The sequence below is a fragment of the Aegilops tauschii genome, chromosome 2 (genome assembly GCF_002575655.3).
Source record: "Aegilops tauschii subsp. strangulata cultivar AL8/78 chromosome 2, Aet v6.0, whole genome shotgun sequence".
Taxonomy (NCBI): domain Eukaryota; kingdom Viridiplantae; phylum Streptophyta; class Magnoliopsida; order Poales; family Poaceae; genus Aegilops; species Aegilops tauschii.
In genome coordinates, this window is record NC_053036.3 from 23365712 (window position 1) to 23391476 (window position 25765).

The following is a 25765-nucleotide window of genomic DNA, read 5'->3' on the forward strand; positions in this document are numbered from 1 at the left end:
CACACGCCCCGTACGTCAGGCCTCGTACCTCGTGGTCCCGCACGCCCCACGTGACAGTCACCGCGCGCCCGCAGTTGCCATGGTCCAGACCCTCGTCCATGTTCGTTTAACTGCAGTTGCCATGTCGCTGAACTTCGGTTGCCATGTCGGACAACTACAGTTGCCATGGTTGCTTAACTGCAGTTGCCATGTATGGTCTGGTCTACTGCACTTGTCATGATTTCAAAATATTAGGAGTTGCCACCCACTAACACTAGGCAGTTGTCATGTAGCACTATAAAAAAGGCATGGCAAAAAAACATGTTGGGTAAAAGAGAGAGTTGCCATGTGCTCACAAGCACGCTAAGGCAGTTGCCATCTCCTTACGTGTGCGCTAGGGCAGTTGCCATGTACCATGCAAAAACACATGGCAACTCAGGTAAAAGAGAGTTGCCATCTGCTTACAAGCAAAGCTAAGGCAGTTGCCATGTACCCTGCAGAAACACATGGCAACTGACAGCTTTGGGTGTGGCGAGGAGACGGGCGTGTGGGCGAAGTGGTAAACGCCTACACACCAGCCCCCTCTGCGTGCGTGAAAACTGGTGTGTGGGCGAATTGTTAAACGCCCACACACCAGCACCCCGTGTGGTGAAAAAGGACGTGTGGGCGACCGGATGAATGCTCACACACCAGCTTAGTCCTACGTGGCACACAAAAACTATTAGAACGCGCCAAGATTCGTGCCGAATTGATTGGACGAGGATCCATGCGTGTGGACGAGTTGCCAGACGCCCACACGTGTAGGCGTTAGTGTTTTCGTATCTCTATTTCCCTTTATAAAAATTTGTGGGAAAGGGCTGGAGTCTTACTAGTTATAGCCACAAGTTGGTGGGCTATACTCAACTCATTTTTCTTGACAAAGTGTGTCTATATATATACAGTAGACACCATGCGATCAAACACACTACTTTGAAATATATATGAGAAACAATTAACATGTTACAAGATTCAGAAAAATATCTCCAGCAGGGACGACTCAAAGCGTCATACTTGACCAAGCTGCAGAGCTGCTCGGTGCCTGTCCATGTGGTAACAAGGCAGCGTCGCGGGAAAAGAGCAGGAGCCATCCAACCAAACCGGTAATTAGGTTAAGTCTGTATCCTTTTCTCTTACACCGGGTTCAAGTTGCATCACCAATAAGATGCCCTTTGGGTGTTTTTGTACAGAAAACAAAAGAGGACCCTGCCCGAAACATAATACAAACACATAATGGATATTGAATAACTTAATTTAACAAAGCCATCGCACGCTGTAATTAAAAAGTCAATCGTATCATCACGTAAGAGCAGATTGAAAACAGGCAAGCATACATGGTGTCATAATATATCTCTGGGATAACTCAGCTGGATTCGTATTTATATACACTTGTAATTTGCACTAGTAGTCTCGGACAGACGACAATGGTTCATGAAACAAAAGGCGATCTCAGACTCTACTAGCTAACAAAAAGTAGTACTAATTTACATCAACTTGTTGAAGTATCATCTGGTATTAACTACTCAAAACCATTAGGGCTAAAAAACGAAGCCAAGTTTATTTTTCGATGGTGACGGAGACGTTGCCGCGGGTAACGGCGTTTTTGGTGAGGACAGTGGGCAGTTCGACGTTCTTGCCCTTCTTGGGGGTCAATCTGTAGTAGTAAAAGTACAGGATCAGCTGGATGAGGCCGAAGATTGTACCGAGGGCATTGGGGATCTGCACATAATTTAAAGAGGACATAACAGTTAGATCAATCCGTGCTGAGGAGTTCTTGATTGTATGTCTGGCTGGGTTTGCAACTTCTTATTTCCAATGTGTATGTGTATGTACATACCGTGATGTAGATGTCAAACTTGATGAGCGCATAGCCCGTCCAGCAGCAGCCATTGAGGAAGTTCACCAGCGACAGGAAGAATGGCATGTACTCCACACTCTTGGTCCTGATCACTTTACCCTGCAAATAGGCAGTACAATATTACTACTTTCATCTTAAATCTTTGAGTTATATTAGTATTAGGACACTCCTAAGTTGGCAAAAACAATTAGCCTGAGCTAGTAATTCACCCAGTAAAGGAAGTTTACCTTTGAGGTAGAAATAAACTGTTGGCTTTTTTGATTAAAAATGTATGATGTAGCATATTGTAGAAGAACTTGGGTGCGTGAGAGGTGAACAACTCAATTCGGACTTTTTTTAACAGGGTTTTGGCACGAACATTAAAAAATGAAAGGTGGGTGCATCTTTTAGATGGGCATAGATTTTCAAGCAGAATCAACAACAAACAAGGTGTACTACTTAACAAATTAAGGTCTGTCAAAAGCATCTACTAGAACTTTAAAAATAAATTATAGGCAGGTATTTTTTCTTGAAAACGCATGATTAGCACACCACACGTGCACAACGCACATTAATTAATTAGCCACCTGAACTAACAAGTTAAAGCGGTTATCAAAGATGATGGGTCAACGACCCTTAAGTTGGGTGTGGTGTACGTACCATGATGGTGAGCGGGGAGGCGTACATGATAGAGCCAAAGATGACGCAGAGGATGCCCACGATCATGGAGCGCTTCTCATGGGTGTGGGCACCGAGGAGCACGCCAGCCACCACGGCAGCCATGAACGCCGCCTCGAGGGCGAGCACGCCGAGAATCTTCCACTGCACGCACAGCAGAGCACATGCACATGGCTTTGGTTAGGGCCTGGAGGATCTTCTGTACAGAAACTAAGGACAAAAAGAGACAGTAGGCCGGATGAGGAGGCATTAGGAGGGTTGCACGTACGTACCCTTGTGTTCTTGGCCGCGTAGATGATGAAGATGATGATGTAGGCACCCTCAATGACGAGGCCGATGCCGTTGATGGTGAGGACGAGGGTGCTGTTGGGGTGGACGATGGGGAGCCCATAAAAGAACCAGAGCAGGCAGTTCATGAGCGTCGCCAGGTAGGGGTCCGGCTTGAACTCCTCAACGTCCTTGGCCTTGTAGATCCGCCAGAACGTCGGCCTGCATACGTACGTACAATTAGAAAACGAGCCTCACATTCATGCCCTAGCAACCACCTTTCATATATGTATACATACAGACTAGACGAGAGGAGGAGGAGAGGACTTACACAGGGGAGAGGAAGAGGCCGAAGGAGATGACATTGCCGATGATGCCGACGATGTTGCGGGCCACGTCGGCGGAAACCATGATGCTCACCTAGATCGATCGATCGCCGGGAACACAACTCGATAGCTCGGGGGAGTGTTGCGATTTGTTTGGGGCGTGGGTGGCCGAGCTTATATAGTAGGGGGTTCCCCGTCGCCTTCCCCAAGTTATATCCGATGTGGATATGGTTAAGGGTAGGTTAAACGGTTTGATTTGAGTGCAGTCCTCGTCCAACTCCTTCTCCGGCCGTGATCCCATCCAACGGCCGGCCGTGTCAATTTCTTCCTCGCCGGCGTCCTTTTTTCCAGCCAAAAAAGGATCACGCGGCTAGGAGCTAGCTCCTCTCCCACGTAACAATACTCCTACTCGGATAAACCCCATACAGTCGTACGCAAAACAAACAAGGACAACCCTGAGAGCGACACTGTCACGGACCAACACCAACCCAGCCGGCGTCACCTAAGGATACTCCAAAGCATTTTTTACACTATGCGGCGGAGGGAGTAATGTATAATTATCTTTCTTCTACTATTAAAGTGGAGTATGCATGTCGTTTTGTTTCATTTGGTTACGTGGCTCCCCCATCATCCCCATCAACAATTTTATTTCTGAAAAAACCAAACTCTTGTTCTCCGTTTTTTAACCGCGTTTTTTACTACCTACAAACAAATCGCTCCCCACAGAAGGCGCCTTGCTAGGTCTCCCCCGTGCCGTCCCCGTGGGCGACCCGGGGGTAAACCCTAGCCGCCGCCACTTGACCCCATCTGCCCCTCCCCTCTCCTCGCCACCGTCCGCAGCGCCGCTAGGCAAAGCCGGGCCGGCAGGGCGGCGGCGGGGCTTCTCCACCCTTCGAGCATCACAGCCAGCGCGAGACGGCCAGATCGCGAGGAGGCACCAGGCAACAACTCTTGGTGGCTTCGTGCGCGGCGCGGGGGCTCCGCCTAGGATGCGAGCTCGGCGGCCGATCCACTTTGCAGTGCGGTCTGCGATGGTTGCGGCAGCGTGGTGGCCACCCTACCTCCGGCGGCGGCAGCTGCAGGCGCGGCGCGGGCCTATACCGGGAAGGGAGGCGGCTGCGGTCGGCGCGCCATCATGCGTCGGATCGGCGACGACGGCGTGGAGGCCATGGTGATCTGGTCAGCGGCGCCTCCGGTCAGATCTGATCATGCTGGTGCAGCCGGCGGTGGTGGCCATCTCCTCCGTCGTAGGTGGTCGGCCTGACGCTGGATGGCCATATCTCGAGATCCGTCTTCTAGCTCCGGCTGCGAGTCGGGAAGACATAGTTGCCGGTGAAAACCGAGCCGTTGGCGGGCGATGGCGGCTTTTTGCGCCGTTATATTGATGAAGGCATCGTCGTGTAACTATTGTCGACCCACTCATGCTGCTTCGGGGGAAACCCTAGGATCCGGTCTTCCAGATCGGACGATGCGGTACTACGGTGCTGTTTCTCTATAGGGAGCATTGTTTGTGGAGTAGCGCTGGAGGACAGAGGCAGGAGGTGGAGCGGCTTCGTCCTGGACGGAGCTTCGGTGGAGCTGTCAAGTCATGCTTGGCCGACAGGTGCTACGCCGAGTCATACCTGGTTGGCAGATGCTCCGCACGATGGATCTTCTAGAGTCTTCACGTCTGGACGGACGAGCGCAGGGCGGTGGCGCCGTTGGGCGCCGTGGTGGCATCGACGGATGTCTGGTCTGCAAGGATGATGCGGATCTCTCTTCTGAAGATGGGTCAGTCGTCCGATGAAGATGGCGGCATCTAGAACGTATTCATGCGGTGTGCGCTTTAGGTAGGCTGCACCGGCTGTTGGTCAGATACAACGCCGGTTTAGATATGGGGAGTGAGAGCACTCTACATTATCGAGTTTGTAGGTGTGCGTGGTGGCTTTGGGTGGATTGATGTATGTTCTTGTCATACCTTTGTGTAATAATTAATAAAGATGATTGCATGCATCTATTGATGCAGAAGCCGGGGTTTTAACCTCCTTCTTTAAAAGAAACAAATCGCTCCACCAAGTCCTATCTATATCGGTCCTCTCTCCTCTAGAGTGGTGTCGCCCCATGCCTCTTCTGCCTATAACCAGCGAGCATTCTAAACCATTGCTACAACCCCATGACTTTCTCCTCCAAGGAGCTTGCAAAGAGAAGACAAGCGTTGCGACAGCAGTAGGAGGTGGCCTGGAGGCACACGGGAATGGTGTTGCCTGCAGTCGGCCGCCTTCACCAAGGGCCTGCTGCAGCGCGGCGAGCCTGATGCGCTGCGACGGACGATGCACTATAGTGCGGTTGCAGGGGATGCACATAATGCCCTAATGGAGGCCGTCGGCATAGGCTTGACCCAAATCATCGATTTGCGACACGTGCCACATCATCGATACGAGTCGTGTCGGTTGGCAGACCTCATCGACCCGGGGGCATAGCTATGCCGACGGCCTGGCCGTCGGCATAGCTCTATATTATGTGTTTTTTGTATTTTTTTTTTCTTTTTTTCTGAATTAAAATTTGATTAACTTAAATGTGCCTTTTCTAAACAAAAACATACATAAATTATTTATCGATTTGTTGTAGAATTTACCATAGATTATGAATATGTAGTTTGTATTTGTTTTCTGCTATGTTAGTAAAGTGACCTCATTTTCTTTTGCATATAGGTCCCTATACTTTATTAAAATAATAAACAATTGATAATTACATCTATTTTGACAAAGTTTTGTAGTGCAACCCACCTCACGGACATTGCTGCCGCCGTTAGAAGGAGGGGGAAACGGACATGTCGGGCTGACAAGGAGGGAATCTTGGGGTGGGTTTGGCCCGGAACATGTTCAGGGGTGTACCTATGGGCTGGCCTATCACAACGAGGTGAAAAGATCCATCGGTCAAACCCCGTCCGGCGAAAGTCAATGGCCAAGATCCGCCGGTCAACTGTGCCAAGGTTAGACGGGACGGGGCTTGAGGGGCGGGGGGTAGCCATGCCGCCATGTCTTGTGTTGGGCCCTCTTACACGTCTGGAAGTGTGGTGGCAGGTGGAAGCACCCGGCACATCACTAGTAGAAAACAGGACATTAGTTCGGCCTTCGTAATACCATTAATCCCGGTTCGCTCATGAACCGGGACCAAAGGAGGCAACTGTCCCGGTTCGTGAGCCCAGGGGGCCGGCCGGGCCACGTGGGCCATTGGTCCCGGGTCGTCTGGACCTTTTGGTCCCGGTTCCACGCACGAACCGAGACCAATGCGCCTTGCCCCTGGCCCATGACCATTAGTCCCGGTTTGTGCCACAAATCGGGACTAAAGGGTTGGTCCTCGTTGCGGTCAGAGTTCAGTCCCACCTCGCCAACCGAAGGGCGCTCACACTGGTTTATAAGCCCGTCCCTCTCTGCCTTGTTGAGCTCCTCTCAAAGTGAAAATAGATGCCCTTATACAGGGAATTTGACCTAAATTCAGAGTAAATTTCTTTGAAATTCATAGAAATTTATTATGAATTTAGGTTGAATTCTCTCTATAGGCACATCTATGCTCATTTTTTTATGTTGGGTTGGCGATCTTTACAGACTTTTTGTGTGTTGAGTATGCACCATACAAAATCAGTCTCTACTTTGAATGGTTCATTTTGAATACACAAAAAGTCTGGAGTTCAAATAAGTTCAAGAAAATGAAATCCCTTTGTAACACATGAGTTTTCGTCCGAAACCCTGATACTACGAAAGAGATTGTCCATTTTGTTCACGAAGTGCATCCAGCTTTTGCCGTAACCCTGTCAACTTTTTAGCACATGCTATGTGGGTGAAATGATGATACCATGCCAACTTTCAACCTTTTCAGAGCTCATTTGTAGGGCTTTTCAATTTCAGGGTCATTTAGCTCAAAACAATCCGTCACTACATGAAAAATAACAAATGAAGTTAGAAAGGGTTGAAAATTGATGATGTGGCTTTGAAGGGTGCATTTCGAACACACAAAAAGTCTGGAGTTCAAATAAGTTCAAGAAAATGAAATCCCTTTGTAACAGATGAGTTTTCCTCCGAAACCCTGATACTTCGAAAGAGATTGTCCATTTTGTTCACGAAGTGCATCCAGCTTTTGCCGGGACCCTCTCAACTTTTTAGCACATGCTATGTGGGTGAAATGATGATACCATGCCAACTTTCAACCTTTTCAGAGTTCATTTGTAGGGTTTTTCAATTTCAGGTTCATTTGAAATGCCTTTTCAATTTTAGGGTCTTATAGCTCAAAATAATTAGTAAATGCATGAAAAATAACAAATGAAATCAGAAAGGATTGAAAAATGATGATGTGGCTTTGAATGGTGCATTTTAAACACACAAAAAGTCAGGAGTTCAAATAAGTTTTGAAAATTGAAATCCCTTTGTAACAGACGAGTTTCCGTATGAAATCCTGATACTTTGAAAGAGATTGTCCGTTTGGTACACGAAGTGCATGCAGTTTTTGCCGTAACCCTCTAAACTTTCTTGCACATGCTATGTGGATGAAATGATGATACCATGCCAACTTTCAACCTTTTCAGGGTTCATTTGAATTGCTTTTCAATTTTAGGGGCTTATAGCTCAAAATAATCAGTAAATGCATGAAAAATTGTGCAGGAAAAATAACAAATAAAATAAATAAGTAATTAGACACAAACTAATATAAACTTTATTAAAATATATAAGTAGAAACAAAATAAAATAAACTTTAATAAAATTTATGAAACTAAAATTAACTTTAATAAGAAATAAGTAATTAGACATAAATAAGTATTTTCTGTTCAAAACATTATAAGAAACCTCTAGTATTATTGAAACTAAAATTATATAAAATTGATGCAACTAAAATTATCGAAGCATTTTCTGTTCAAAATCATTAAAAGCAAAAAGAATTTTCATAAAGAACTCTTTTTGTTAGAAAACTTTAGTAGCAAAAAGAATTATCATAAAGTAAAATAAATAAGTAATTAGAAACAAAACAAAATAAAATAAATAAGTTTTTTGTGGTAAGTAGAAACAAAACAAAACAAATAAAGAAAAAAAGAAAACAAAAAAACAGGCAAAAAATAAAAAATATGCCACCTACTAGGCCACCACGGCCTGAATACGACTAGAAACCCATCGATGAGCCAGGATTCAGGCCCGCAGAAGGCCTAGTAAGCCCATCAGGCATAGCAGTGACAATTATGCCCGTAAGCCTGCAATGGAGAGGAGCTTGAGAGGGGTGTGGCAGTGGTGCTTATAAACCACTGCGCGCCCCTCTCAACTATCGAGGTGGGACTAAACTTTCGACGCGGGCGCAGCAGCACAAGGCCTTTGGTCCCGGTTGGTGGCATCAACCGAGACTAAAGTTGTGCATTGGTACCGGTTCGTGGCACTAACCGGTACCAATGCCCGCCCTTTAGTCCCGGTTGGTGACACCAACCGGGACCAAAGGCCGCCGCTTCCCGTCCTTTGGGTGGCACCAACCGGGACTAAAGGTCGCATTCGTCCCGGTTGTTGTCACGAACCGGGACCAATGCTTCGTCTATATAACTAGCACTTGTGAAATTTTTCATTCAGTTCGTCTTCCCCGCCCCGACGACGCCGCCAAGCTGCCCCTCTGCGCCTCACCGTCGCCGTCGTCGCCCTGCCTCCGACGCCGTCGCCGCCCCGCGCCCCCTGCCTCCTCGTCGCCCGTCGCCGCGCCCCTCACCTCCGCCCCCTGCCTCCTCGTCGCCCGTCGCCGCGCCCCTCACCGTCGCCGTCGCCGCCCCCTGCCTCCTCGTCGCCCGTGGCCGCGTCCCTCACCGTCGGCCCCGTGCCCTGCCTCCTCGTCGATCGCCGCCCCCTTAGTGAGCTCATATGAATTTTCCTAATTTAGATGTGTAGTTAATTTAGATGTGTAGTTTAGATGTGTAGTTAATTGGGTTGTTGTAATTTGTTCATAAATGAATATGCAAAAGTTAGAATTTTTTTCTGTTCATAGATTTTTTTGTGATATTATTGTTGAATATGCAAATGTTTGTGTGTTCATATATATGCAAAGAATATGTCAAGTTTTTTCATAATATTTTTATGATTTTTTTCTGTTGTAATTTTGTTCATAGAATAAGAAGAGAAAGTATTTAATAGAGTTAGTTAGAAAAATAATAGATGACAACTTATAGATGTATGGTTTTGATGAGGGTATGCTTGTCACCATGGATCTTGGTAATCCTGACATCGAGCAAGACAATATGGAAATTTGGGTCCTTGTTGATACGCCTCCAATTCTACCGCTATGTGAGTTTCTCAAACATAGTTATTAGCTAATTTATATTGTTCATTTCAAAATAGTTGACAGCTTATTTTCATTGACAGCTTATTTTGATTGTTCAAACAATGTGCGGAACATGGTCAATACGTGAGAATTACAATATCTATTGTAAAACTCCTCCACATTATGGTCAATACGTGCCACTAATGCACGTGTTGAACTACGGTAACTACTATGGAGATACCCTGGTAAGATTTCTTATTATTACGACATCCGTGCATCTTCTGCATACTTCTAAAACTAGTACATCATTGCTAACTATGAAGTTATTACTATGTTTTTCAACAGATAATCCCAGTGGATTGTGTGCCTCATTTGATGTATCAGAATGGTAGCCTTGATGTTTTGAACATACAACCAGGTCATCCTACGAATCTCAACTGTCCATACCGGATTTCTAAAAGAAGTGGAGACATGAAAATCAAAGAATGGAAAAAATGTATGGACAGTCGCAAGGAGGTTCTTGGAAGCAAAAGGAAGCGAAGCGCAAAAATTGGAGACAGGATGATCTCCATTCTCCATAATGGAGAGTCGGGGTCTACATTGTTTTATGCTATTTTACCTTAAAGAGGGTATTTAGGTATTACCTAATACTGATGATCATGTGCTAAGAACAATTAAGTAGGGTTGGTTCGATGACTATGAGGATGATGATCGTATGACTTTTTATTAATAACGAGTAGAAGTTGTATGATGATTATTAGTAGGACTTTTTATTATGATGATGCATGATGCGGGCCTGAAGAGTTATTATATATCAGTGGGTGAAATGAACATGGATTGGTATGAAGTGAAGGCAACAAGCATGTGTGGTGCATGTCGAAAGTAGTACTAATCCAAACTTGATCAAGTTAGGATTAATATTACTTTCGACATGCACCACATGTTGCCTTCACTTCAATCTAAGTCATGTTTAGGCATAGCAGTAGCGTTGGTAAATCAAGCACGGAAATAAGAGAGGACAGTTTTCTCTGTTAGCTAGCTTACACACCCTAAATTACCCCCTAAACCCTCCCCCTTTCAAAAAAACAAAAATCCCAGCCACTGAAATGCTGACGCGTGGATGCCTTTTGGTCCCGGTTGGTGTCACCAACCGGGACCAAAGGCCCTCCTGCCTGGGCTGGCAGCAGCGGCCATGTGGAGGCCCATCTGTCCCGGTTCGTGTAAGAACCGGGACTAAAGGGCTAGGGCATTAGTAACGACCCTTTAGTCCCGTTTCATCAACCGGGACAAAAGGCCCTTACCAACCGGGAAAGATGACCCTTTTTCTACTAGTGCATGGTTCCGGAGTGGGACCCCGCTCAGGGACGTTGCTGCCGCCGTCGCACGGAGGCGGAAACGGCCATGTCGGGTCGACAAGGAGGGAATATTGTGGTGGGTTGGGCCCGGACCTTGATCCGAAGTGTACCTATGGGCTGGCCTATCAGAACCAGGTGAAAAGGTCCATCAGTCAAACCCCGTCCGGCATAAGTCAAAGGGTTAGATCCGTCGGTCAACTGTGCCAGGGCTAGGCGGGACGGGTCCTTGGGTGGGTAGCAATGCCGCCAGGTCTTGTGCTAGGCGCACTTACATGTCGGGAAGTGTGGTGACAGGTGCAAGAACCTGGCACGCGGCTCCGGAGTGGGACCCCTCTCATGGACGTCACTGCCGCTGTCGCACGGAGGGGAGAAACTCTTGGTCAGAAAAGTATCTATTCCGACGGGTAGAATGCAGTCACTTTGTTATTTGTCAGAACTAATACACATGTGTAATATTTCTGTGTTAGAAAAATGCAACATAAAATAATGAAAGGAAATATAAAAATGAAAATATCTATGTCGACGGCATGGCTGTCGGCGTAGGTGTACACGTGGCATACAAACGTATGCTGACAGCTAAGGTGTTGGCATAGCCTAACCTTATCCTCCCCCACTCCTTCTCCTCCGACCGTTCTCCTCCACATGGTCCCTGCACCCGCTTGATCCCGACCACGACCCCGAATACACTCGCGCCACGCCGCCGCCTCCACCTGTGACGCCGCCATCTCCACTCGCCGTCGCACTAGCCGCACACCGCTGCCGCCCCGACTGGTCACACCGCCGCCTTGCCTCAGCCACTCGACCCCGGCCACTGCTCCGCCCCTCCGTTGGAGGTCCCGGCCTCTTCCCCGGCTGCTGCTCCGCCCCCTACGCCGGACGCCCCCCGCCAGAGGCCCGTCCGCTGCTCCGCCCCCCTCCGCCAACACCCTCCCTACGGGGGGCCCCTGCCCTGGCCCTCAGTCATCTCCTGGCCCGGCTTTGGCCGCTCCTGCTCTCCCTCTGCACCCATGTCCACGGCGTCATCTCAGGTCACCCGCTGCATCCGCGCTACTCTTCTGAGCCCGGCCCCGGTCAGCATTCTTTTCTTTCATGTTTCTTCTTCTTATTGCTACTGTTTGTTCGTTAGATGGATGCATGGATTAATTTGTGTTAGATGGATGCATGGATTAATTTGTGTTAGATGGATGCATGGATGTTGTTAGAACCATAGATGGTGGATGGATGGAATGTTGGTGAAATTTTTAGAAACTTAGTTTGTCATGAATTTAATGTTAGGTCATGTTGATGAATGGATGTTTGTCAAGTTGATGATAAATGGATGGATGGATGGTTGTTGGTCAAGTTAGTGTTAGGTCATGTCGATTCATGAGACACATTATTTGCCATTTTGTAATTTGAGACCCCAAATAAATATGATAGTTAAGGAAGCAATTTGAGAAGATATTTTTGGAGCTATTTTGCAATTTGATATGTTGTTAAAAGCTATATGATATGTGATGGTCCAAAATTTTTAAGTCGGTGCAATTTAGAGATTTGTGGTGTTGCATCTCCGAGGAGTGATTATCGATGTCAGAGCTGTTGGTCCCCGATCGTTCCTCTGCTAATCAACTACTTCCTCTACAGCTGAGGGTGCACTACTAGGGACAACGTTATACACAAAAGTATAGCAGTAGCGCTGGTCAAAACAAAGCGCTACTCCTACTTAGCCGTAGCGCGCGCTACCGCTATGATGGTAGCAGTAGCACGTCTGAACATAAAAGCGCTACTACTAATATTCCCACACTGTTGTCGGTAGGCTAGGAATAGTAGTAGCGATGCATAGTAAAGCACGCTACCGCAAAGTTCCCTGTAGTAGCGTATTATCGTTGCAGAGCGCTACTGCTAATAAAAAAAATGAAAACAACAGAAAAGTAAATGAAAATGAAAGAAGTAGAAAAAGGAGAAATGAAAAAAAGAAAATATAAAGAAAAACAAAAATAAAGGAGAAAGGCATAGCAGTAGCGCTTGTTCTCACAAAGCGCTATAGTTACTCTAGCAGTAGCGCTTGTTCTCACAAAGCGCTATAGTTACTCTAGCAGTAGCGCGTTTTATATGCACGCACTATAGCTACGTTGCTTAGATAAAAGGAAAATAAAAAGGAAAATAAATAACTACTTCCTATAGCCGTAGCATGTTATGGTAGAAAGCGTTCTAGCTTCAGTAGCTATAGCCTTCTTTGCCTACCAGCGCTACTGCTATTTTGACTTAACACCGCGCGGGCTTAAAATTTTGCTAAGTCCTTTCCCACCTCTCCCCCTATCCCCCAACTCCTCTGTCGCCGCCATCGATCGCCTTGCCCGGGCACGACCTCGACACCGGCCGTCACCCGAGCCCGCCCTCGACCTCACCGCCGCCGCCCGAGGCCGCCCTCGACCTCACCGCCACCGCCTGATCCCGCCCAGGACCGCCGCCGCCCAAGCCTGGGACCGCCCTCGCCGCCGACCATAAGGCTCTCCCTCTCTTCACCCCTGCCCTCCTCTCTCTCTCTCTGCTACGGTAAATTTCATATGTTGCTGCTGTGATGATGTTCATATGAACCCTAGGTGCTCATATGAACCCTAAATTTGTTCAGGACCGTAGGAATTTTTTTAGCATTTAGGAAAAAAATAGAATTTTTTTTAGAAAATTAGCTAGGGCAAATTTTTATGAAAATGCCTAAATAGTAATCCCGTTTATCTTTAAATCAAGAGGGGGTATATAAATAATAGTAGAATTTAGCTTTAAATTAATAGATGCTATAAACAAAAACAGTAGTATTTAGCTATAAGAAATTATTTGGACTATTTGAATTATTTGGACTATGGACCTGAATCTGGTCCAAATTTAATTCAAATGAAATTTGAATTATTTGGACTATGGACCTGATTATTTTTGAAGAAATTGGGTGTAGGTACTAAGGTCTTGCTGTTGAAATTTTGGTGAGGTCAGAGGGGTTTGAGAAAATGGATTTCCTTTGCAATTTCTAATAAGGTCAAGTATGGTTGGAATATTTGCGCTAAAACAATTTGGATGAAAAGAAAATAATGTTTGTGTGTGTGTGTGTGAGGAATAGCTAGAACAGAATGTGGGTTCTGTCCTTGGCAGAAAAGTGTTTAGTGAGGTCATTTTGCAAAGGTTTTTGCTTTTTGAAAAGACCACTATTTTTTAAAAGACCACAAAAGCATTTAGCTATAAATAAAAAATAGTAGCTATGGCATTTACCTATAAACAAAAAAGAGAATTGTTTTTCTTTACAAAAACTTGGTTAAAGTAATTGTTGCTATATAAACGAAAAACAAGATTGATGTTATATGATATATGTCATTGATGTTCATTTGCATATTTCATTATTGTTGATTATATCTTTTCATTGAAGTGGTCATGCTATATGCAAATTCCTCAATAGTGTTTGCTCATGTATATCTACTATTGTAGCTGCTTATGTACAGGTTCTTTAGTGGTCCTGTTATATGCAACATTGAAGTGGTTCGATTGTGCCCAAGTGGCCTTTTGTTGTTTGCCGGGAATGAAGCCGAGTGGCCTATGTTTTGCCGGAATATTGATTCATTTCCGTTCTGGCAAATTTCAGGCGCTCGATTTGTCCACTTTGTAGCAGAGGTCATGCGGAAATTTTCCATGAATTTCGGCATGACTTGTGCTACAAACTAGGACATATCGAGTGCCCAGGATTTGCCGCAACGAGAATGAACCAACATTCCTGCAAAACATAGGCCTTTTTATGCTATTATTCATTTTATTAGGTTTAGAATTAATTGATTATATTTAATAGTAGGAAACATGGCTAGCAATGATGAAGGACAGGGTTCTGGTGATTGCAACGTCTACAAGGCGGCAGAAGCCTATCTGAACCTTCTCGAGGAGCAACGGTTGTTCCAGGGCCCACCTGTCACATCCCAGACTGAGACCTACATCGAGACCGGGGCCGAGACCGCCGCCGAGACCAACACCGGCGCCGAGGCCGGCTTCGAGACTGGCGAAGCCGGTATAGAACCGAAACCGAAGAGGATACAGAGCCCAAACCAGCCCAACACTACTAGACTTGTGGTCACGGATATGGACCCCGACAATTTTGAGCCAAAAGAGCCTGTACAAGCGCGCACGTGCTACGGCAATCAAATAGGTTGCATCCTACGGGCAACCGCCAGCATCAACGATGAGAAACTAAAGAACATACCAGATATGGAGCACTCCCTCCTAACTAAGCTGCACCAGGTATTCTTGTTCCCGGGCCGGGATGAAATCAAATATACTCGACCGTGGCAAAACCCGACAATGAAGAAGATAAGAAAATGCGCCAAGGGCAAGGTTAGGGCGCGTTGTCCGCCTGGAAAGTAAGGGTGAAACATCGGATCATCGCCAAAATGGAACCCTACTACGAGATTGTAAAGGATAATCCGACAATTACGGATGAGCAGTTTGAAATATTCAAGAAGGCTTGCGTTGCCGAAGCTGCCAAAGAAAAGTCGGAGTACATGAAGGGGCTTCAAGAGAGGAACATGGGGTGCCACCACCTCGGAAGCCGTGGTTATGCGGGAAGAGGCCCATATGGCCAAGGAGGACGCGGTACGCAAAAGTCTGGGGATCCCAAACCCCTTGGCGGAGTTCACCATCCCGCAGGAGCGTGACGTCATCAGGGCCCAGTACCGTTGGGACCCAATCAACAAGGTTTTCGATATGGACGCGGTCACGAAGGAGTTCATGAGACTGCTGGTAATTATTAATTTACCACCTAATTTTAGCTTCTGATGAATTCGACTACACGTTTAGTCACATTTGAAAATGATCCACGTTCCTTTTGCAGAAAGGCAGCACAGGATTGCGGCCGAAAGCGACTCGCCATCTGAGGCACTGGCGAGGACCAAGTGGGACAGAGAGAAAATATCGAAAAGAAGGTTGAGATTGCGGTTGATGAGAAATCAGCTGAGACTGTCAAAGTAGCGGTAGCTGCGGCAAAAGAGGAGATGGCAGCTTCGTATAGTGTCTTGGTTCCGGCTATTGTCAGTTGGACCAAGCAAAATCCAGATAAAGAGCCAACGGACTTTCGCCTTTCCAACTTCTTTGGGTGTAGCTTGTTTAGCGCACCTGCTCCCGCACTCGCTAGCAGCCCGTCCTCCGTCTCTGGCGTGCTCGATGGGGCTTCGTCTTTGGTTGAGCTCGACGCCGTCACAGTACCTGTCACACTGGCCGTCTTCAATATATGTATAATCTCCCATTTTCGTTGCCTTTCGGATGTCTCACGTCGCAGACATATCTTTGCAGGCCGACGTAACCCTGTGCACCATACTGTACACCATGAGTGGCCAGAAGGTGGACACGGGAAAGGCGACGATAGTGAAGACGAAGGAACAATTGTTCCATAGCGGGCCGATCCCCCCTGACATCTTCAAGGTTTCCGTGGCCAGTGTCAAACCGGGCCACGAGAATTTGGCTCCTCCGGCACTAGGGGGAGATGACGAAGAGACCCCGCGGTCTCTTGGCAATTGCAATAGTTGGGTCCTATTGTGTCCAAAGAGTCTGCTTGGTGTGGAGGTGGCCGGGAGCACACCCACGACCACGCAGCCTCAGCAACGTATGAACACAACACCCCACCTACCCAATTAGCGTCGCCTGTCGTGTTGGGTGATAGCGGACGGCATGAGGAAGAGGCTCCATTAGTCGCTGATGACGTCGCCGCCGTCGAATAAGCAATGCATGATATCGATGCCATCGATGAGGATGAGGATGACCCTCTACAGTATCTCAATACTGGCGCCTATGACGACGGAGGTTTGATGGCTCAGCAGTATGAGTACTCAGGGTTTGAGCGTGATAAGTCGATGCCTGAATTGCCGGAGGATGAACGTATTATAGGCGACCTTCCAGTAGCAAAGAAGCATAGGAAGAGACCGAGGAAAGACAACAAAGCTGCTTCTATGAGCCAGCCACCTCCGGTTCAAGACCGTATGCCTGTCATAGGTGCAGTGAAATGCCATATCCCCGGTGATCTGATCTTACCTAAGGCAGCGGTAGAGGCCATATACGATGATCTCAGGAGACTTTGTGACGATGTGCTATGGAGGGAGAAAAGCCTGATCGCCTCGGAAAACCCAGGATACCCACTCTACGTGGTTAACGTGCCGCATCAAAGATTGTACATCGACACATTCCCCGCGGAAAAGTTCTTCCTTCGATTCGATTATATCTTCGACATGTTTCACTTGAAAAAGCTGGATTTTACGATTGTTCGCCTTTTTGCCTTGTACATGAACCACATCATCAGGATTGAGCAAATACCTTATATCTGTGTCGCTGACCCATACTTCATGCACGAGGGCTTCTTGGCAGTCTGCCCAAAGCACCGTGAACACGCGAGTAACTACATCGCCGATTTCATGGTCGGCAATAAGGACAAGGAGACGATTCTTGTGCCTTATCATCCCATGTAAGTCATCCGTGAATATCCTTCTTTCGACTTCAATCATTCATTTGCACGAGTGGAGGCTAATTTGAGGTGTACTTATTTTGCGCAGCGACGGGCGCACCGTCCTCATCATCCTTTACTTGGACTCAACAAGGAACATGAAGAAAAAGGACTACACCCACATCAAGTCTGTTCTCAACAGTGCTATATTTAGCTACGGCCTACGAGGTGGAGAGATCACGCTCAATAAGACAAGGAATCGCGCGCCCGCCTTCGGCCATAAGACCGACTTCTGCTGCATCCGGCAACTGAGTGGTACTCTCAGTGATGGATTCTATGTCCTCCACCACATGCTGGAGTACAGACGGGATCAACAGATCCTTCGCATGTCACTTAGATCCGGTGATGCCCATATTCTGCAATGGGCAAAGAACCTACGAGATATCCCAGATCATCGACTCCGAGTTGAGTTCTATCACATCCAACGTGAACTTTCCCAAATCATCATGAAGGAGGTCCTCGAAAAAACTGGGTTGTTCTACGAAGAAGGGAAAACGTCGCGGGAAGACGTCCGAACACGCGTAGCCGCTCAGCGTCTCGACCTGAAGCCTTTCACTGCTCTCGGGGACTATCTCCCTGAATTTGATGAATGGCACGACATGTTGGGGTGATTGACGATATATGACAATGTGTCCGTTTAGTCCATACTTTCTCTATAACGAAACTTTGAGTTATGCACGATGAAAATATATACGATGAACTTTGATATTTATGCTTATGATGTGTTGCTTCTTTTTTTGCAACTCTGTCTCTTTCTGTTGCTCAACTATATATGTTGCATATTATCGACTCATGTGACGATGTAGGTACATAGATCATTGATGGCGTAGAAGTGCTACGCCAGGAGTATACGACGAGTGGTCGGAGTGTCAGGCCCAGGTGTACCGGCTTCCGAGCGACAGCCAGAGAGGGTTCGATAGCAGAGCCGAAGCGGAAAATAGTTAGTTTAGGTCCACAATAGTGCGAGAGAGGGATACGAACCGGCGGCTCAAGAAGTACTACATTATGTATGAAGAGACATGTCATATAACTTGTATAGATATATCGTGATTATGATGTGACGAAATGATTTGTGTTGGATGATATGATGAGACTATAATGTGTATGATATGATGAGCATATTGCATGTTTATGATATGATTAGAAAATTGCATTAAACCTGTACAAAAACATCGCAAATACGTAGCTCAAAAAAAGATATATGAAAATATAGTAGTTGCGCTCTTTAGTGCTGGACAGGAAAACGCTACTACTAAGGCACTTATCAGTAGCGCTGGTATGGAAAGTGGTACTGCTAAGTAGGTGTCGCAGTAGCGCGTCAAAACGCACTACTGCTAAACGTTAGTTGTAGCACTGTATCAGTAGCGCTGTTCCCCGCGCTACTGATAGCCCTTAGACCCGCGCTGCTGCTAGGCTTTTCACTAGTAGTGGTGAGCTATGAATCCCCCTTAACCTCCTCTTCTTTTTTTGGTCGCGTAACCTAGGCATCTCCCGTCCGAAAGGGTTGCATCGATAAATATGCATTCAATTGCATATTTATCACCGCAACTCTTTCGAATTGTCCAATGTTTTCCACGGACAGGCGAGGATGTGTAAATCGGGTACGTTCTCCATGCTCTACCCCATTTCAAGACAGGATTTCGGCGGGGCCTCGCCGTTGTTGTCCGGAGCAATTCTCTCGGCTATTTGCTGAGATGTGTATCTGGAGAACAACGGGGAGGTGCTGCCGAAATTTGTCTCGGAACGGGGTAGATCATGGAGAGCGTACTCAATCTACACATCCTCAGGTGGGATTAGGACCCATCTTCTCCTAATAGAGATGTAGGTGGATTCAATACCGACAACGCGGTAGAAAATAAAAATTTGATGTGATTAATTTAAATGAATCCTTAATTTTGTTGTGTGGCTCCCAATAAAGCAGAGGATGGCAGATAATCAGTGGATGTACAGTGGTTTTATCCGTCGGAATCTAGTAACATCAGAGTGGATCGCGGAAACTGGTGTGTATTTGAAGGAGATATTCCATCGTCCACTAAGAATTATCCCACAATGCCCCTATGTGAAATGTGGCAGATGTCTCCGTGGAAATCAGAAGGGCATGATTGAGCTGCTTCGCACGCACGGATATATGCCAAACACTGCCGAGCAGGACCGTGGTAGAGAGGAGGTGATGCGACAACGCGTCGGAGGTTATGCGGATGACGGGGTGAGAGACATGCTATATGATGTCATTGATATGTCTCCATCGTCGATAAGTCTCCAACGTATCTTTAATTTTTTATTGTTCCATGCTATTATGTTATCTGTTTTGGATGTTTTATGTGCATTAATATGCTATTTTATATTATTTTTGGGACTAGCTTATTAACCTAGAGCTCAGTGCCAGTTTCTGTTTTTTCCTTGTTTTTGAGTTTACAGAAAAGGAATATCAAACGGAGTCCAGACGAAATAAAACTTAGGTGATGATTTTTCTTGGACCAGAAGACATCCATGAAACTTGGACATGAAGTCAGAAGAGTCCCGAGGGCTCCACAAGCCCTAAGGGCGCGCTCTAGGGGGGGACGCGCCCTAGCTTGTGGGCCCCCCGGGAGTCCACCGACCTCCCTCTCAGCTCTATAACTTCTCAAATATTCCCAAATGACTAGAGGCGTCCACCAACATACTTTTCCGCCGCCGTAACCTTCTGTTCCCTTGAGATCCCATCTTTGGGCCTTTTTCGGCACCCTGCCGGAGGGGGATTCGATCACGGAGGGCATCTACATCAACTTTGTTGCCCTTCTGATGAAGCGTGAGTAGTTTACCATAGACCTATGGGTCCACTTCTCTCTGTTTGATCTATAATACCATGTTCTCCTCGATGTTCTTGGAATTCTATCCGATGTAATATTCTTTTGCGGTCTGTTTGCCGAGATCCGATGAATTTTTGATTTATGATCAGTTTATTTGTGAATATTATTTGAATCTGCTCTGAATTCTTATATGGATGATTTGATATCTTTGTATTTCTCTTCGAATTATCGGTTTCATTTGGCCTACTAGATTTATTCTTCTTGCAATGTGAGAGGTGCTTAATTAGTTTTGAGTTCAATCTTGCCGTGTCCTAACCCAGTGACAAAGTAGGGGCAGCGAGGCACACATTGTATTGTTGCCATCATGGGTAAAAAGATGGGGTTTCATCATATTGCTTGAGTTTATCCCTCTACAATAGAGATGTGACGACATGATTTGTGTTGGATGATATGATGAGACTATAATGTGTATGATATGATGAGCATATTGCATGCTTATGATATGATTAGAAAACAGTGTAAAACTTGTACAAAAACATCGCAAATACTTAGCACAAAAAAGATATGTGAAAATATACTAGTAGCACTCTTTATTGCTGGACAAGAAACCGCTACTGCTTAGGCACTTAGCAGTAGCGTTGGTACGGAAAGCTCTACTGCTAAGTAGGTGTCGCAGTAGCGCGTGCCAAAACGCGCTACTGCTAAACGTCAGCTGTAGCGTCGTATCAGTAGCGTGGTTCCCCGCGCTATTGATAGCCCTTAGACCCGCGCTACTGCTAGGCTTTTCACTAGTAGTGGTGAGCTACGAATCCCCTTAACCTCTTCTTCTTTTTTTGGTCGCGTAACCTAGCACTACAAGAAATATGTCAACTTGTGACCTTGACTATTGGTCACTGAAAGGTCATTGTTTTTCATTTACGACCTTTTTGTGTCCAAAAACAGAAGGTCGAAAGCATGCAGTCATAAACTGAAATTAACGACCTTCTCTCTGAGAAGGTCGTAGACGTTTACGACCAAAACAGAAGGTCGTTGAACCCATGACCTTTTGTTTTGGTCACTGGCTGTCTGCCCAGGCCAAGTCGGATCTGACGTGGCAATCTGACGTGGAAAAATTGCGACCAATTGGAAAGGTCACTGACAAGATTTAGCCCGGTCCGATTAGGTGTCTATATGGGCCAAGCCCAACAATTCAGCCCATTTAGTATATTTTTCTCTTTGTTAATTCTGGTCGGCTTCATGGGCCACGCCCTACAATTCAGCCTTTTTGTTCTCTAATCTTCTTCCATTTTCTGGGCCTCAGCCTTGTTGCGGTCCATTTTTTTATTTTTAAGATTTTTTTTCATTTCATCGTTGTCCAACATTGTTTGGGCCAAGGCCTCTTCCAGCCCATCAATATTTTCAGTCCACTAATTCATAGGACTAGACAACAGAGAAATAGTTTGAGTTTTTTTTCATTTTGCTATCAACGCAATATTTGTTTCGCCGTACAATCATATATCATTTGTTACAGTTACATCTTCATCAGATTATCTATACATAAGCAGAAGCAACTAAAAGATTGCCATCTATATCAAACGACAGCCAAGCAACAAAAAAGGTATACTGCCATCACAGCTCCAACGACAACTAATATAGATGGATCACTAGCTACCAATTTCCGCTTATGTGCAAACCTACGAGAAGGCCAAATAGAAAAGGAATCGCTGAAAAGATGATCACTAGCTTAGATATTCAGAGACCACTTCCATGCTGTCGATTGGATTTGGTTGCAGCCCTTCCAGTTTTCTAAGAGCATCTCTCCAGCAGCATGTCTTCTAATAACCTATAAAGAGAACATAAACCAGCATAAGAATTTGAAACTTCTTGTCCTACCAAATATTAGTACTTATTTAAAACAAAGGGTTATCAGTAAAAGTTAATTCCACAACCCTTTGGTGGATACTCATGGTAGTTAGTTGGTAGGCTGATTAGTTCAGTACATGTGTTAAACAACCAGGAGCATTTTTCTCTAAAACTGAACCACGTATATAGTTCAAAGTGTGTTGAGCATGTGACACAAAGCACTTTCTCTACAGACTAAGATTTGAAGGTTTCCTCAGTGAAACATATGAACACAATAGGCTTCAGCTTTGCTATAAAACCTGAAAACCTTTTTGGGATTATACAAAAGGTAAACAAAACGGGTAGCTTGCAAAGAAGGCGATACAAAGATATACAGCAAGGCTCCAAGCCCATGCATCTCTACACAACAGTTAGACACAGACCACATCTCACCCCAAAATAAGAAATCACAAATACAATAGCTAAACTAAGCAAGCACAAACACGGCAGGTACTAATCTGTTGCATCAAGCAATGAAACAATGAAAGGCTCCGACGAATTTCCAGCAAATCTTGTCCTGGCAGGACTAAAGAGCTCTCGAATGTTATAAAGATACGCAAAGAATTAGCTATACTACACAGCATGACTAGCATCCAGCAAGCATTTACAAGACACATATTTCATTCACGAAATGATACGAGAATCAGAATCAGTACCATCTTAGCTTTAGTAGCATGTCGGTTTTTTCTGCTCCATGGATGTCATAAACAAAACCCCCTTGAAAACCTAAAGAAGATTAAATAAGGTTGCTTTAACTAAGGGAGCGCTCTGGCAGAAACTAGACAAAACTGATGTAACATCAAAGGGAGGACTCTGCCAGAAGCAACAAGATTTCCACAGGCAACAACATCAAGCAGTTCTGTTATGGAGCTCAACCTGAAGTGGAGTAAAACAAAAACTGAATATTCTGATCCTTGACATCATCCCCATCAGATTTAGCACCCCATAAACACTTCTATAAACAGACAAAATGGAACATAAAGATTATGGTCTTTTTTCTCCTTACATCTGTTCAGAATTTCAAACAGGGTTACCAAATGACCGCCATCTAAATTCAACGTGGGGTTGACCCTAAAGGCGCAGCACTTGGGTGAACAACCTTCAGATATCTTAAAACACAAGAAAAACACTCTTACTTGGCAAGTAATACAAGAAGTAGTGTTCAGGTTCAGTAGAATTTATTACAAGAAATTTTAAACCTTCAGATCAGAAGTTGAATTTATTACTTGAATAGATTATGCATGGTAAAACTTCATGGTTAACTTGGTTTACTCATTAGTTAAAAAGAGTGCAGCTTTAAGCCGTACAGGAAGAACCAACTTTCAGAATTTCACTCAAACTCCTACAGACAACAAAACCAGGGAGTAAACCAAAGCATTTAACAACAAACCAGAAAAGGATGCTAATCCTCCACTAGACCAATAACACATACAAAATTTTGTGCAAAAGGATGCTAACTTGATGTAGAAGGCATACACATGACACAATGGCCATGAACGCAGAGCGACCATCATAGTCATTGCTCCATGACCACGACAAGCTCAAACCAACCACCAGAGGTGGGGAGCAGAGGAAGGAAAGGATCTCACCGTGGGTGTTTTTGTAGCCGATGCCAAACAGCACCACCGCCGCCACCGTTGCATGGAAGCATCAGAAAAGAGGAGCCTGGCACGATGAACCCCTTGTACCGAATCAAACCTGCTGCACAACGACAAGAGAAATAAGAAGATAATACGGAAGTTGCTAAACAGAATCATAGAATGCACATATATGTTGTCCCTGGAAGGCGAACGCATAGAACAGCAGGAAAATTATACAAGAAGAGCATAGAAGCAGATTAATTATATGGAACCAAAAATTGAATCATTGCAGATCAGATTACACATGAATAGAATGTAGAAGCAGATTATATGGAAGCAAAAACCAAATCATTACGGAGCACATAATCGGAGCACATAATAATACATGAAGAGAAAGAAGCAACTATACAACCATTCCATACAGATCAGTTAACTTGTACTTTCATGATATAGTTCACTACTCTGCTAGAGGAAAACAAAAGTGAAGCTGTCAAGCAGAAACCTGATTGTAAACTGTGGACTGTGAGATGTCATAGCCGATCCAGTGGACTGTGAGATGTCAAGCAGTAAGCTGTCTACCATACAAGTTACAAAAATATCCAATACATGGCCCAGAATTTTTTTCCTAAATAAAAACACTAACCAACAAAAACCAAGAAAACATCAATACATTCTGCAAAGATAGGATCATCTAGGTCTAGTGATGTCTAATCTGTGCGTGATAGCATGATTTGTACTAGAATTCCTAACTAATGAACTACAGAAATTTGGTAACTTATAAACCTGTCAATTGTAACATGACACACTCATGTGTTCATGAAAAGTTACTGAACACAGCCAACCAAAACATGTCCCTGTTGAGGACCAAGAAGTGATTACCTACTAAGGGAAGTATGGCAGTACAAGCTAAGCTGGCGTAGCTGGGATGTTGTGGCGACTACAAAAGCCATCAATAGCTGGCGTGGCTCAATAGACAGATTGCTTGCCAAACAATCAACTCTGATTAAGGTACTGAAAGTAGCTATGTGCATCAGCCTCACCAAGTCTTATCATGAATCGGTTGCTTTTACAACAGTATTAGGTTGCCAAAACAACAACTCTAAGAGACTGATATTATAAGTTCGTTGACTGACTCACGTGAGATTGACATTCACAAGCTATTTGCATTTTCATTCAGAACTGTGTAACAACATTTACATTACTTTCACAATAGAAACAAGAAACTTTGGTGCATTGTAAAAAATATATACACGCTGAGGTTGTAAAAAAAATATGTGTACATCCAGCCGAGCTCCATCATGATTTACTGCGGCGTGATGTCCACACTGAGGTTGTTCTTGGTGAAGAAGTCATGCTCGATGGCCGTCGCATTGGCCACCATGAAGTTGACGCCGTAGTGCTTGCTAGAGAAGATAATAACAAGTCAGGATACATATTATATTTGTCAAAAGATGGACCAATATCAATCAGACCCTTTGATTTTAAAGAACATGGTTTCATTTGATGGTTGTTGGAGTAGTAACTTTGGTTTGCACTATAAGGAACCTGTAATATCAGTTTCTAACTTTCTAGCAGTGGATTGGATCCTCAGGTGGTGCTGGGTGTACTAGACAAAATGCTACACCCGTGAACTCTGTCTGCTGAATATGATGAAGTTCTACCAACAAGTTCCTCCTCTCTGCACTTTCTTTTAGTTTCCAAATGGATCAATAAATCAATGTTGTGACTCATCTACACGGAATGGATCCTACATAAAAAGCTACTGTTCAATGCATGGAGAGATCGGCAACCATTTATACATCCCTATCTCTGAACTAAGAATCGGTATAGCATGTGGATGTCTGTCTGACAGAAGAACAAAATGCAGACTCCACTGCTCTGCTCCAGCGACTCCATCTTGCTCCTACTTAGCAGAGGACAGAGGGAGACGCTGCCAATGGCTGATGCAATCCTTTCGTTGGAGCAAGGAGTACTCCGCACTAGACTATATTGCGATAAAAAAATCTAAGACCACCCCCCGCCTGAATCTCGATAGCAGCAGGAATCAAGAACCCTAGCTTCTTCTAGCTACAGACCCAACACTTACAGATCAAGCAGCGATAAGTGCATCCAGTCGAGCTCTGGAAAGGCATGGCGCTGGTGCCGGCTCCGGCTCTAGGCGACCTCCGCACCACCGGTCGCCGTCCGGGCAGGGCACTCCTGATCAAATTGAGGGAACGACCATGGCAGCATCAAATTCTACGCGGCGGCAGCGGCCGAGAGAGAGAAAAAAACAGT

The 25765-nt window shown here is 45.3% G+C and overlaps 1 protein-coding gene across 1 annotated transcript; it reads right to left on the reverse strand.

Moving 5' to 3' along the window:
• Positions 1-1572: 1572 nt before the first annotated feature.
• Positions 1573-3256, reverse strand: LOC109760155 (bidirectional sugar transporter SWEET6b-like). The gene is made up of 5 exons (XM_020318987.4): positions 3129-3256; positions 2803-3019; positions 2513-2674; positions 1853-1972; positions 1573-1734 (listed from the first exon to the last, which is right to left on the reverse strand). The coding sequence occupies exons 1-5, from the start codon at positions 3206-3208 to the stop codon at positions 1573-1575; spliced, it is 741 nt and encodes a 246-aa protein (XP_020174576.1). The 5' UTR covers positions 3209-3256.
• Between the last annotated feature and the right edge of the window lie 22509 nt (positions 3257-25765).